Source organism: Rattus rattus, chromosome 6 (assembly GCF_011064425.1).
Source record: "Rattus rattus isolate New Zealand chromosome 6, Rrattus_CSIRO_v1, whole genome shotgun sequence".
NCBI classification, from domain to species: domain Eukaryota; kingdom Metazoa; phylum Chordata; class Mammalia; order Rodentia; family Muridae; genus Rattus; species Rattus rattus.
Window position 1 is genome coordinate 87,137,146 of NC_046159.1, and position 15,061 is coordinate 87,152,206.

A 15,061-nucleotide genomic window follows, 5' to 3' on the forward strand; every position below is an offset into this window, starting at 1 on the left:
CTATCAACATGCAGCAAACTTAGTTCCCTGAAGCCACTATAAATAACAAACGGAGAGTGCACTGAAGCCCTCCGAGGTGCTTCGCAGGAGGGGTTTGCGGAACCTTTGAAAATCAAGTCTAGCAGGGATCATGCTGGCCATAATGACTGAGTTTTCCTCTCTGTAACCCTTGAACTCTCTCCCACTCCTGGCCTTTCAGAACCTTGCCTTTCATCTTCCCTGGAAGGTTCGTGGCTTTTAGTCCCTCAGCAGGAAGCTGGACTGGAGTGCTCTGCCTGGCTCTCTCAGGCCTCACAGTACAGGTCAAGACACTCTTAGAGTGCCTGAGTTTTAGGAGGTTTTTTTGGGTTTTTTTTTTTTTTCTCTTTTTGGAATGACCTTGGTAAAGACATTTAAAAACCAGCTAGACTTTTCTTACTATTGTGAATGTCCCGCCAGCCTATTTCAATCAGTTTCATCCTAGAACACTTCATACTGAACACTTACAGTAAGAACACTTACTAAAGTAACCATGGGATTCTGGCTGTTTTCTTTTCCTCCTTCTTCCTCTTCCTCCTCTCCCTCTCCCTCTCCCTCTGCCTCCTCCTACCCCCTCTTCCTTCACTTCTTTTACAGCTTTGGTGCTCTGATTAAAGCACTGGCGTTCTGAAAGCTCCTCTAGAAATTAGTCTGTTCGCTCACTGTGAGTGCGTGGACAAGCGATTGAACTTCCTATTTCCTCCCAGAAAGCTGGCCTAATGGCATCGTCATAAGGTTTAAATGAAAATTGCTAAACAATGTGTGGAAGCCGGCACATGGACACAAGGGAACCTCGGTAGCTAGATGACCCTGAGTGGCAGTTGCAACTTTACAAAAGTGACAGTGTGGGTGTCCGGTGCCCACACTTAGTTTGGCAGCGCCAGCCTACCTACTTGCTTTGCCTAGCCCTCCCTGTGGTGTGTAGTATCATTACCCACTCGGGACTGAAACGCATGCACCAGAGGAATGCACAGCACAGCGCTGTCTCCTTCCTCCAGGGTGCGTGCCCCCAGCTGGTGAGGTGGGTAGCCGGCCACTCTAACTCCCTCAATCAATCCATCTCTACGCTCTCTTCCGCAGTGCACTGGTTCAGTTTTTCAAGTTGTTTCCTGAGTACGCAAAGAATGACTTTTATATCACTGGCGAGGTGAGTTGGTGTCTCATTTTCTTTTGTGCCTCGAAGTAGCAAGAGGATTGAACTGTATGAGGACAGTTACAGCGGTCATGTGCATAGTCGTGTGTGTGTGTGTGTGTGTGTGTGTGTGTGTGTGTGTGTGTATCCAGTCCACCTTCATAATTTCCCAATAATTCCCCAAACGGCCTCTCTAACAGTGGTGTCAGTCTGGGATCAGTGAAGTCATGTATTGGGAGGTGTGCAACGGGTTACTAGGGCCTAGGATTCCTCTCCTTTGCTATTGCCATTTACATCAGTGACTTTAGGTGGGGGACAGGTGTCTGTAAGTAATACGTTCCGCCTTCCAAACTTGTCTTATTCTCTCCTCAGAGATCAGATCCAGTGAGGATTCCACCCGGATAACACGGGCATGCTTTCTATCACCATGAGCACTTGGTCTCTCACCACCATGCTTTCTATCACCATGAGCACTTGGTCTCCCGGGTGATAGCAAACTTGATCACTAGATTAAGATGGCATTGGCGGACATCTGCTTCTGTTTGTCATTCATACATAATCCATAACCACATGAATGACTCTTTCCCCAATCTGTCCCACAACAGTTTTAGATCAGTTGACGACACATGTCGTCTCTGACTAAAATGAGAGTTATATAAAATGGCAGCTCTCTCATCTGCGCGTGTGTGGATGTAATCCCACATTCTCCTACAGTGCTGATCTCGTCTATCTCCTCTCTGGGTTCACGTATATCCCGATGGAGCCAAGCATTGATATTTCTATAGGATCTATGAATGGATTGCTTTTCTTTTCTTTTCTTTTCTTTTCTTTTTTTTTTTTTTTTGGTTCTTTTCTTCCGGAGCTGGGGACTGAACCCAGGGCCTTGCGCTTCCTAGGCAAGCACTCTACCACTGAGCTAAATCCCCAACCCCCATGGATTGCTTTTCTTTAGATGCTTGTTCTTCCTCTGCCCTGACAAAGGCCCTTCAAGCTGACTCTTGTGTCTTTTGACAGGTTTGATAATTTTTGAGAATTTCCCCTTTATCACAAACACTGTACATCCCTTGCCCTCCTGAGATCGGTCATTGCTTTCCTCAGGACTCTGGCTCATTCCAGGGCAGAGCGGTATTGAAAAGCCAGGTCTGGAGCACTAAGTGCTCCTTGCTGCTAGGATGATGATACTTTTTTCAGACCTTGTGACTCTGGCTAGTCCCATAACTCTGATCCCCATCACGGGCTTTTCCAATTCTCTCCTCCGCTGATGTCTCTGTGTGCCTTCTCCTACACCAAGGAGCATAGCTTTCCTCCTGTGCACACTCCCACCTTATACTCTGACTGACTTTAGAATCACTCCATCATTACCAGATCCAACAAAAAACCTTCCACGTCTCCTTCACCAGGACTTAGCCTCTCGCTCTTTGTTGGTCTGTCCCTGGATCTTGTCTCAGTTCATTCCCAGGGAAGTGTTTTTCATATTCAACAGCCCCCGCATTCTACCCGTCTAACTCACCAACAAGTCTATCCATGTTCTTGAGTCTCTAAGGGTTTTGTTAGGTCCCATCCTATTTGGGAACCAATAACTTGGGCTAGAGGAATAAAATAAAATCAGCCTCTGAGGTCTACCCTGGTGCTCTCCAGAGGAAGGATCCTGCTGGGCCACTCATCCTCTGAGCCATAAGGCTTAACTCTGGAATGCTTGATCTTCATAGGAAGGCCCAAGTGATGGTGCCAGAGGAAGGGCTGGAAGGATGCCGGCAAGTGGTCTACAGATGTGCACATTAACAGACCGAAAGAGAAAAACAGGCTGAGTTCCTAGGGAATGGAGAGTTCAGGGAACAAGGAATTTCTTGAGCCTGTCTTCTCCTTCTAAGCTGTCAGAGAAAATGGTTTAGCATTATATATATATATATATATATATATATATATATATATATATATATATATATATATATTTTAATACTCAGTTGCTCAGTATCAAATCACATTCTATCCCTCCATCAGTAACACTTCCGCTGTCCCTTGCCTTTTGAGCATTTTCAGAGGCGAGTTGGAAGAAGAGCAGGAAGTGGCCCTCTTGTCATTTCAGAGTAACCCTGGAAGTCACGAATTTCCCCACGGAGCAGAAGACTGGTCTGCTCAGTGTGTAATTCCTTGTCTAACAAATAATGCGGCAGTGTCGTTAACCATGACGCTCAGCACAGCTGCCAAATCCTGAAGGAAATTTCTGACTTGTCTGTTTTATTTGTGCCTTGTGGTTTTAGGCATGTCATTTCCAAATGTGTGTGGGGAAAGAAAGATTTTCTTGTTATATGCTCTGCTGCCAGTATGCTGAAAGAAGCCTGTGCCGTCCGTGAGATAAAGGGAGATAAGCTGGAGGAAAGAAAGGGAGGCAGAGAGGCGGTAACCTCAGGACCCCAGCTTCAGAAGAACTCAGTGGATTTGTCCATTCATAGCCAATCTTTTATCACCGAGACCCTATGTCATCCCCAAAGTCACAGTTGAGAATGGTACAACTGGGTTACAGAAACAAACCAACAGAAAAAAGCAAACATGTAAGTTCATGTCTTAAATATGTTTAGGGTTCTGCATTTGGCCACAAGCCGCCCTCAGGCGACAAGATGTACATACCTGCGCTAGAAACCTCATATCTTTTTGGAAAGAAAACCGCCAGGTAGTGATGCCCCACTTCTCTAGTTCTCACCATTCTGTTTTGTTTGTCTTTTCACGGGGGTTGGGGGAGCAGATAGAGTTCTGGTGTGATAATTGGAGACCTGGAATGGAGTGGAGGAATCCTGTGTTGATCATTGGAGAGCTGGGTCTCGCTGGGCAGTTCCAGGCCAGTCATTAAGTTTGCGGAGTCTTTGGACTTTATCTTGCAACCGCAGTGGTTAGTTTTGAGATCAACCCTCATGGCTGTTTTGCTTTATTTGTTAAGTGTTCAGAGGCAGTCACCCGGGCCTACTCTTACAGCATCTCCACATCCTTGAAGTTTGAATGTAATACCAACTTCTCCTGTCTCTCTCCAACCCTTCCGCAAACCGTTCATTGGAAAGTCCCCCCTTTTCTGAATGTTCATTGATTTTCCTTTTTAGGGAGTCATAGGGAGCACCACTGAATTTGTAGATGCAGCCTTGAAAAATAATAGATAAACTCAAGGAATGTTTAGCACCCTTTACATCTGCGTGCTAGGGATGAAGGCAGCTTGCACAGGGATCTTCAGCAGGCCTTCAGAGCCCTGGCGTTGGTCTAAGAGAGTCCGGGGATGAGCACAGGAATGATTGCATAACACCATTTGAGTGTTTAATTAGATAATCCTCCTTACATGTTTCAAATAGTGACTGACTGTGGACAGCATCCAGCGCTTGATGCCTCCATTAGGGCTCAAAGCCTATGACCCTCGGCATGCAGACTGGGGTGAAAGTGTTCACAGAAGCTTCGCTTACTCATACATAGCATTGGTCTATAGCATTGCTTGTTCCGTTGAGTTATTTCCGCTGTGTGCGTGTGTGCATGCGTGCTTGTGTGTGTGTGTGTGTGTGTGTGTGTGTGTGTGTGTGTGTGTGTGTGTGTGTCAGGAACTAACTCAGGACTTTGAGCATGATAAGCTCTACGACTGCTTCATTTCCAGCCAGAGGCATTTTTAAAAGCATTTGTTTTGCCTAAAACATGAAAGGGCCTTGACGATGGTGTCAGAAGTTTGGTTGGTGTGTTCTATATGTATCAGAATGTGTGAGGACCCACCCACACCCAACTGACAAGGCAGTAGGGAGAACAGCTTAGGTCCACTGAGAGTGTGAAGGACAAGGGAGAAGCCTCTTCTCTCCTTCCTTTCTGTTTTTCGTCTCTGCCCGGAATACCAACCTGGAATTAATTTTCTCTAAAGAGAGACAAATGTGTCTGTAAATCACCCTCCCTGAGGCAGGAAAAAAAATACTTCAAAAAGAAACAAGCTGTGTTTAATTCCTGTGATTAACTTTCTTTCTAAGCATTTCCCTCCCAAGCCTGTAACTATTTGTGAGACAGCTCTTGTTCTTGGAGCATCAACTCAGTGCAGAACCCTCTCCAGCATCTAGAGGCGGGGCTGGAAGTTAAAGGAAGACAGCCCTAATTGGGACAGAGGCAGGTGGCAGGATGAAGGGGGACTGTCCATTGTTCTCTGAGCTTGGGTTATATGTACCGGTCCAGGCAAAGACTCAATGCTGTGGGTGGTTTTAGAAATGGAGATGCTTCCAAAATGGTGGGACATATGCTGAAAGCTGGGCATCTCTTCCCCATAGCATAAAAGGGTATAATCTCTTTACAAGTAGATTTGTAGCCATAGGTAAATTGAGGCCCAAATACAGGCAGAGCCTTGAAGCTACTTATGTGTTAGTAAGTTAGTACCAAGTTAGTAAGCCGAGTGGGGGTACTTTATCTTCATTTGCATGGGAAAATCCTATTGGGAGCATGGTGTTGGACTATATCATTGAAGGCAGCCCAGCACACGAAAGTCTTGCTTGTTTCATTTTTTTCTTGTGCAGTGCTAAGCACATGCTAAGTGGATGTTACAGAGTGGCTTCATGAAAGGCTGTTATTAGATAAAATAAATCTATCATCGGTGTTTCTCCTCAGCTGCTTTTCATCTCCCTGTCATTGTCTCTTTCTCTTGCCCAAGTCCCTGGAGACTCCCCAGTCTACTATCCTTGGACAGTCTCCAGTCTCCACTCTTTGTCTTCTTCTTCTTCTCACTATGGAAACCTCATGCTCAGGTTTGTTTCTCCACACACCTTGCCTTTCCATCAGGATTGTCACCGTTCATTAGAGAAGATCAGCTGGATTCCGCTCAGTGTGTTTTCCTCCTCACATATTTCCGCTTGAATTAAGTGCTGACCCGCTTTTTATAAGCGGTGACTCACAAGCACTGACGTGCGAGAGATAGGGTGACCTGTGAAGTGGAGTGGGAGAAACGTGCTAGTGATAGGCCAAGAGCCATTCCGTGTCAGCCTCCATCAGCCTCCTCACTCTTGAATCACTGAATCGGAGGACTAGAAGATAGCTTGAAGAGCATCATGTTCATGTGTTTCATCGTAAGAATTATCGCTCAGATTGGGACGCACAGCAGCCGTGAGCCCTCACTTGCTGAGTGCTGTTTAATGCATTGCTTCCTTTAGTCCCAACAGCCTCCTTATAATTATCCCAATCTTGAGGTTGAAGTGACTGAGACTTAGGCTAGGCATGCCTTAGGAAGGTTACCCGGCCAAAAAGCAGGAAAGCCGAAACTGGGACCTACTGATGAGACTCCAGGGCAAACGATTGGAATGCAGACTTTGGCCGTGGATTACACGGCCTTGCATGGGGAGGTGTTTTCTGGAAACCAAATCATCTCAGGAAGCCTCTCCTCCCTCAGAGCTGACCCTTTTCTCCTGGAACGGAGTCTGACACCCCCTTCCTATTTCCTGCAGCTCTCTAGGGTTACACCTCTATACAAATGAGAGGAGGCACCCTAGTTCTTCGGATGTCTGTCTTTCTGGCCAAGACCTAGTTTTAATCACAAAGACTTAGCTTTGATCATAAAGTTTTATAGAGCAAATGGAAGTTTCAAGTGATATAAGGACTGGAGGTCCCTGGAATGCAATTACTTCCTGGCCATGGAACTTGCTGAATTTTATGAGATAGCATTCAAGCTGGTTTAACTCTTCAGTCTATGACAAACGTCTATTTTCAATTATATCCATCTGCACTTGCCAATATTTTCTTTTAGAATTGAAAACGGATTTGTGACTGTTTAATGAGTTTAATATTATAAAAAAAAAATAAAGGTTTAAGCTGCAACCCAAAGAGCTGAAGAAGGGCATATGGAAATGTTTACAAGTTGGGCCTCTGGCTTTCAAAGATTATATCCAAATCAAATCAGTTCATATTTACTGATTCTCAAATTGCACGGGGAAGAATGTGAGTGCGCAGACAGAAGTCGTAAGCTTTGTCTAAAGTGAACCGTCCTGCTGGATTGGAGAGTACGGTCTAGACACAACACCGGGACCCCGTTAGAGATATCCAGGGTGGGGGCAGCAAGTCGAAGGTAAATCACTTATGCAGCTTCAACCTTCTAAATCCTAGCCACAGAGCTCCAAGGCCTCAGCTTGTGTCTGTGGTCTCCTTTGCGCATACTCATTATTTCCAAGTCAAATGAACTGGAGTCTCCATTTTAAACAAAGGAGTTTATTCATCTGCCGTTGGCAGCAAGCTGGGCTTTTCCAGTTTGGCTCTGAGGTCAGAATAAGATGGGGATGGGATGCATCTTGTGTCCCTGCACCAGACAGCAGCGGTGGGTGACATATTTTTTAAAGACACACCCTCGGTATTAAAAGTGAAATTACCTATCACGTAGAGGTCAGCGCATACCTTTGCATGGCTTGGTGTGACTGCAAGTTGGCTGCAGATCAAAATGTTCCTGCCCCATGTCTCTGCTTGCAGATTCTGCTGTTTTCTATCTAAGCTCCCAGTCAAGAGGAAGAGAGGGCTGACAATACCATGCTCTTGTAAAAAGCTTCCCTTTTCATCGCCGCAGTGCAGTCTCAGTCAGATGACGCACGGTCTAGAAATGTCTAGGAAGTTGAGATTACCACAAAACGTGGAGGTGCTGGCACAGCTTGCTCGTTCTCCAACCTGACCATTTGAAGTCACACCTCCCTCTGCAGAGAAAACAGTGGTGCTGAGCTGAAGTGAGATTCCCATCTACCTCAAGGCGAGAGGAAGTCAGGATTGCATTGGCCTCATCTTGACTCGCTCTTCCATTGGTCTTTGCGGCCTTTGTGACTCTCTTGTGTTTTCAGTGTGTATAAAGAACTCTGTTCATGGCATTGGTGCTTTCCCCTTTGATCTGTCCCCGTAAGTGAGTGTGACTGCTCCAAAGCCTGTGTTTGGAGAGACCTGTGCCCCATTACATGTGCACAACTCTTTCTAGGTAGCCAACTTTGCACCCTCTGGAGAGAGAGTTCCCTCAGTCCAGCCATGAATTCTTCAAAGAGGCATCTTGCCCCATGTGACTATGGAAATGGGGTGATGTTCTGAGCAGGGCAGGGTGCTCAGCATGGCCTTGAGGGGGCTCAACATACTACCACTGAGGTGGCAAATCCCCTGGCCTTTTCTACCAGGCAGAGCTGAGGACTATGTCCAACTGTGAGTGAAGAAACCCTGTCCAGGGCAGCTGTCTCTCTTTGAAAAGACATAATCATCGTTACTGATAAAGCTATGAAAAGTTTTACCACAAAATTTATACCTAGAAGCAAGGCAGCAAGTGAATATAACTGCATTTTTTAAAAAGCTATGAAACACAGGTAAATGTGACTTAAACACACTATAAACTGCAGATGGCCACACATTTGTGTAAAGAAGCGTTGTTTTCCAGCACACTGTTATTATCTGCCTCACCCCCACTTTGAAGGAGCTGAATGAAGCTTGTTTTAGGCCTAAAAATCTTTCCTCCTTCTCAATACCTGAGAAACAGGAAAAAGGTAAATCAGCAGTGAATGCAGTTGAAACATGGGAGAAGGGAGAAAGGACAAGGGAAGAAGGGACGAATACATAATTACGTTGCATCTCATCGTACATTTACACATATGGATAATTAGGTGAGCACCATACCGTCTGCAGACTGTTTTCACAAGCACAGCAGCCCTTGACATGATTTTCATGAAACCGTTCCCAGCACCAATACTCACAGGACTGCAGGCCAAGAATCAAAATCGTGCGCTGCTGTGATGTCAAGACCTTTCTCTCCTGGGCAAAATAAAAGACTGAGAGCTGAACTCTGCCACGCTTCTGATGAAGAAGAACTAGAGCTTTATTGCTACTCTGAGCTCCAGGAAATAAAGCAAATACAAACACACACAGACTGATGTTCCTGTCCGTCTTGCTGGAGGTGGATGTGATTACGGTCACCAAGGGGAAAGTGTCCTAAGCACAAGCAGCGCTAGAATTGGCAGCTCACAGCTCCTTTAAATCTCAGCAAAGGCTAGAAGGCGGGACTGGGATCCAGATGTGTTGATTACTAACGTTCGTCGAGTTTGGGTGGTGAGACATATATGGTTATCTGGCTGAGTTCCTTGTTCGAAGGTCACTGCCAACCGCTAACATAACAAGTCTGTTCCTGGCAGCACCTTTCCTCTTCCCTATCACAATGGCTTTGATGCTGCTCTGAGCTTTTATGATTGGATCTGGGGCTTTGTCGGTCCACCCACACTGGGGAGTGCCACTGGGAGGTCAGAGAAGACTCAGGACTGGAGTTCTGGTTGTGGTCACCCCTGTCGCCATTAAGGACATAATTCAGAACCAAAGGGTGGGTGTTCTCGTCTTCAGGTCCAAAGGAATAGCACAAACAACCATAGCGTATTTCTAACCTAAAGGCAGAAACTACACTCCCTGCCCCTCAGATATGAAGTTTTGCTCTATTAAAAAAAAAAAAAAAATATATATATATATATATATATATATATATATATGTCAGGGGAGGTGAAATAGAATATACTTGATTTGTTAACCTGTTGTCTGCCCAAGTGTGTGTCACAGGCGGTGAATTGTTAAACTGTGAAATGAATGACTCCAGGATGAGAAGTCTGCTTTTGCACAAAGAAATAACATCCCAACGGGGAACGTAAAAATACTAGAAATCTCACTGTAATGTGTTGATTCCCCACAAAATAATCCTGTAATTGTCTACGGTGTGGCAGCCCGAATCACTCAGGCTGGAATGATTAATGAACAAGACAACGAAGGATTTGTCACACTGACACAAAGCAAGGAAGTGTGTGATAGTCATTGGGGACAAAGGACGAGATAAACACCCCCAGCTCCAGGAGAGTGGGTGTGGGCAGAATACTGAAGAACATGGCAGTTTTCGAAGCAATTATAGGACTACCCATCTCATTGTTCTGTTTGTCCTGAGTGGTCTGCCTAGCGAGTATGGGACAGATGAAAGCAGGTCTTGGCATGGGACTGAGAGCCACAGGACATTCTATGGCCACTGACTGAAATATGATTTGCTAGGAGAAATGAGAACTGCAGAAGCAGTCAAGCCTGGGGAGGGGACTCCAACTAGGTACGCCATTAGCATTCACAGACCGCATCTCCTGTTGGTGTGAAATACAGGAAGATGAGGTTTCTTGTAAACTGGACTCATATTTAGGGTACGTGGAATAGTTTGGTCCATGGATGAAGCTCAAAAATCTTGAATGGGTATTACAAATATACTGTCCCTTTTCATTTCTTACCCAGTTATATGCCATGTACAATGACTGCCAGGAAGGCTCCATACACTGCATATTTTAGGCTAAATTTACCTCCACTGACTACATAACCGTGTAAAAGACATGGCCTTCCATCTCAGAAAGAGTAAATTTTATCTACCAAATGTATGGAGAATACAACCCAAGAGATACTATTGCCAAGTGTATACATTTTTAGCACTTGTATCAATTTCCACAAAGGAAAAATAATTAAAGGTAATGTGAGATCAGTCATTCATGTATCGCATGTGCTTGTGAGAGCCTGTTTACACTGGTCATTGTGCACACCATGGGAATGTAATTCATGAATTGTCTATTTGCTCTGGTGGATTGGAGACACAGTTTCTATAATCTGTCTTTAGAAGTAACTGTAATCTTCCAAAGGGCCTTTTTGTGTTTAATTCACTTTTGTGTCTCCCTAAGTATCTAGCACGATGATCTTGGCAGATAGCTTGTCTCAGAAGCCTTGGCTGACTGAAGGCTGGGTGACATATTTCCCAGTTAAGTGATTACTCAGGAAAATGTATTATCCTACGGAAATTTATCAAATAAATCTTCACTATTTCCACCAAGAGCACACTGCACAGTTATGCACCAAACTAAACTTCCGACACGTAAACCCATCTGCATGTAAACGTAAGGAAACTAAACCAGATGCCTGAGTATAACTGCTGGAAGTGTTTTGATTCACTGCTTTACCTAAGAAACTGCTGTTGCACAAGAGGACTGTGCAAACAAGGTCCCAAATAAGTTAGTGAATTACCCTGCTTTTATCAGCTCGAAAGGACTTTAGACTTTTGGAGTAGATCAGACCATGTGGGATTCCAACTCTTACCATTTAACCTCTCCAAGTCCTGTGTCCTAGCTTGAAGCAACCTGTGAGAGTGACTATGGTATAGATCAATTTACAGGAGCAGGTAGATGCTCCAAGTCTATGAAGAGCCCTGGGAATGTCCCAGGAGTGGACTCACAGATGCCTGTATAAAGCCTCTGGTCTATTGTGAATGCCCGTGCACTGCCCTTTACCGGATGCACATGGACTGGTTCATTTCACAGCTATGTGTTGAGTGCTAAGAACACCGGGCACAATGAACAAAAATAAGCAAAGTAGATGCTTACACCTGTGTTCAGGCATCTTCTAGGATGGGAGGAAGCACAATGACGTAAAATGATGAGTAGGTACGAGGTTTTGAAGAAGATTAAGGATTAAGAGGGAAATTAAAAGCTATAAAACAAGAAAATAGGAACATTAAAAAATTCTGTTAAGAAGCCAAAAAGGACACTGCTCAGGTAGCCTCACTTAAGGGCTTGAGACAATGAACCATTCAGATACTTGGGAGGAAGCATTCCAGGAGGAAAGAGAAATGAGCACAAAAGCCCCGGTGCATGCAGGGAACATTCTGGTACCCAGTGGGGCCTGAGAAGGATGAGGGAGAAGGTGGCAGGGAGTGAGGCTGCTGAAAGGAGTGGGTCACATTAGCCTTTCTGTCTCTAATAAAGCCTCTGCTTTCATCCAGGGCAGAGTCACTGAAAGATTTAAGCAGAGGGGTGGCATGGTCTGGTCTGGTTTTACGTGTACCACTGTCTGAAACAATAGAGTGGATAAGGGCTAGAGAAGACCAGTGTGGAAGCCATTACAGTAACCCAGGCTGCAGTAAGGCAAGGAAGCAGACATTGAAGAAGACACTGTACCTCAGATGACAGAAGAAATAGGACTGAGCTTCCATGACAAACTTTGAGGGGTACAAGAGAAAGAAACACCAAGATTTCTGATCTGCACATCCAGAGCAGGATTAACTTGAGTGGCAAGGGATGTCACAGAAGCATTGGGATCAAGAACTTCATTCTGAACACATGGAGTTTATAGTTGGATTAAACTGGACAAGCCAAGAAGGAAGCTTTTGGTGGGATTAGTAAAATTGGGTTTTCAAATATTACTGAGCAGACCAGAGAGAGAGAGAGCTCGGCAGGAAAGTGCTTCCAGGGGTTGGGGATTTAGCTCAGTGGTAGAGCGCTTGCCTAGCAAGCACAAGGCCCTGGGTTCGGTCTCCAGCTCCGGAAAAAAAAAAAAGGAGAAAGTGCTTCCAACTAAGTCCAAGGACCTAAGTTTCATCTCTGAGACCCATGTTGTAGAAAGAGAGACTTGACTCTTAAAAATAGTCCTACATGATAAAAACAAATTAATCTGTGTAATTGCGTCACTAAGAGCACTTTCTAACATCGTTGGGAAGTGGAAGTATTATGTCTGTTAGAGGAGAATTGGTTCACAAATATTTTGCCCTAGAAAAGGATCCCGTGCCAGAAAAGATCAATGAAAACACGGATAAGTTCAATGAAAATTTGTGACTAATAAATATTATTTTGTTTGCACCTTCTTCTATTCCTTTACTATATGCTGATTTCAAATTTTGCATCATCATGCAGATTCTTGTCTTAGGTTTAGATTTTAGATTTTTTTCTTTCCTTTAGTAGAACTTTGTGGGTTCCCAAGCCGGATAAATGTCGGTAGAGTGTGTTGCCCATATCCCAGACATCTCTCAGAGAGCACAGCAGGAGTGGGGCTGCTCCCTACCCAAATCCTGCTTAGGCCTACTCAACTCCATAGAGACAAAGGCCCTGAGGTAATAAAGCCAGTTAGGCTTCTGTTTCCTGCCTTTGGAGAACTGGCTTCTCAGAAATCCTGCCACTGGCAGTCTGCTAATCTGGCTAGTGTGGCTTGGAGGGGCCCTCCCCAGCTGGAGCACCTCCCCCCTTGTCCTTTTTTTCTCCCCTCCTCACTAACTTGAGCTATATAATCTGGCCCTGCTATGTCAATTAAGGAGCTGTCCTCCAAAACCGACTCCTGGGTGGTTCATCCCTGCCTTACTCACTGCCACCTGGGCCCTGCTCTCCAGCTGCTCCACATCCTGAGACAGCAGGTGTGTGAGGTGTGTGATGGCTGATGGGGGGAGGGACCCACAGAGCTTGGAATAGAAGTTCCTGGGAAGAGACACCTGGCCTGCGTGGTCCAGGTCATTTTGGTTCGAAAGGACCATTAGAACGATTGCATATAGCATGGTATTTGCATGCTTCCACATCACTTGGGCCATATGGTTTGAGAACAGCATACTAGGTCAGAGCGTTTTGTTACTGTAGAACTTTCAAGGTGAGCTAAAGAAGTGGGCAGTACTTGTTAACGAGTGCAGCTGTGTGTGGGATCGATTTGGGACTGCCATCTCAACATCTGTCCTTCTCAGTCTTATGCAGGGAAATATGTTCCGGCCATAGCATACTATATCCACTCCCTCAACCCTGTGCGAAGGTTCAAGATCCGCCTGAAAGGAATTGCCCTTGGAGATGCATACACTGATCCTGAAACGGTTGGCGTCCTGTCTCTTCTCTCTTAATCCGTCCCTTACAGAGACTAATTCCTTTGAATTGAGTGAACACCCCTCTTGCCCTAGAGGCCTAACTGATTAAAAAAATAAGGTTCACTTCACTCAAATCTAATTCTTAGCTAAACCTTTCAGTGGGTCAACTTACAACCAGTTCGAGATTGTGCGTATATGTGACTTTTCTGTTATATATGTCTGTGTTTCTAATTGCCTGACTTGACTAATCCCAGCAAAAATTAATACGTCAAATGTTTCCTCTCGAAGCAATGGGTGCCCAACCTTCTCTCCATGGCACTCACGTATCCCTTCTGTCACCAGATTATAGGAGGGTACGCGACATTCCTGTATGAAGTTGGCTTGTTGGATGAACAGCAGCGAAGGCACTTCTGGAAGCAGTGTCGCAAGTGCATAAAATACATCAAAGAGCAGGAGTGGATGAAGGCCTTTGAAGTGAGTGCTGGGACCCCAGGATACCCTTGAGCAACTAGAACCATGTGAGGAGAGGAGGGGCAGGAGGCACACCCCGGTGATCCAGCTTTTGGGATGGCATCTATCCTCTCCTCTGTCTGTGATCAGGAGGTGGAATGAGTGAACACGCAGAAAAGCACAACCTGCATTTCTCTGAGTTCACTTCGGCTGTACTTTTAACCCCAGATCTCTCTGGCAAGCTTATCTGACTGTGGCTCTCATTAGTCGTCCTGATTTCTTTAAACGCTGTGTGGGGCCCGAAGGCATTCTGTAGCATACATATGGAAATTAGGAGCAAGGTAACCTGGGAAGTGGATGCCTGAGCTTCTTCAGCAGATGCTTGCACACATTTCGAAGGGTTATGTCCACAAGCGGTAGCTCAACCGTAGAGACGACCTGGTGTGTAACCTAAGGCATAGGCCTCCAAGAGTCAGGATCAAAGTCTACAACATGTCGTGTAACGGGAGACAGCTTCTAAGAGACGCAGTGTGGGGGAATATTATTACACAGGTAACCTAACACCTGAGCATGAGAATGATGATGTGATTTGAGACTTTACCTACTTGTTTTTCTTTGGGTTTTGGTTATTTACGGTGTAACGTTTCACTAAATACTAAGATACAGGAACCCGTATGTTTTAGCCAGTGCAAAGGCAAAGCAAACGATCTTCCCTCAGACCTTTTGCTATGCATCTATTGAACCATCCTGTCTGACACACGGGTAAATGGAGCAAGGGATGGGGACCTCCATCTGCTTGCTCTGAGACATGCACTTCATGTGCCTTATGTGCCTAAAGCCATTGTGAC

The 15,061-nt window shown here is 45.2% G+C and overlaps 1 protein-coding gene across 3 annotated transcripts in view; it reads left to right on the forward strand.

Moving 5' to 3' along the window:
* Positions 1 to 15,061, forward strand: part of Cpvl (carboxypeptidase vitellogenic like) — a 103,961-nt gene that overhangs the window by 29,652 nt on the left and 59,248 nt on the right. Inside the window, exons 6-9 of one of the 3 annotated variants that reach the window (XM_032905159.1) lie at positions 1,099 to 1,165; positions 4,503 to 4,508; positions 13,599 to 13,772; positions 14,106 to 14,237. In XM_032905159.1, the coding sequence (XP_032761050.1) occupies positions 1,099 to 1,165; positions 4,503 to 4,508; positions 13,599 to 13,772; positions 14,106 to 14,237 (379 nt within the window). The remainder of the gene's footprint in view (positions 1 to 1,098; positions 1,166 to 4,502; positions 4,509 to 13,598; positions 13,773 to 14,105; positions 14,238 to 15,061) is intronic. The other 2 variants (XM_032905160.1, XM_032905161.1) reach the window with 2 other exon arrangements.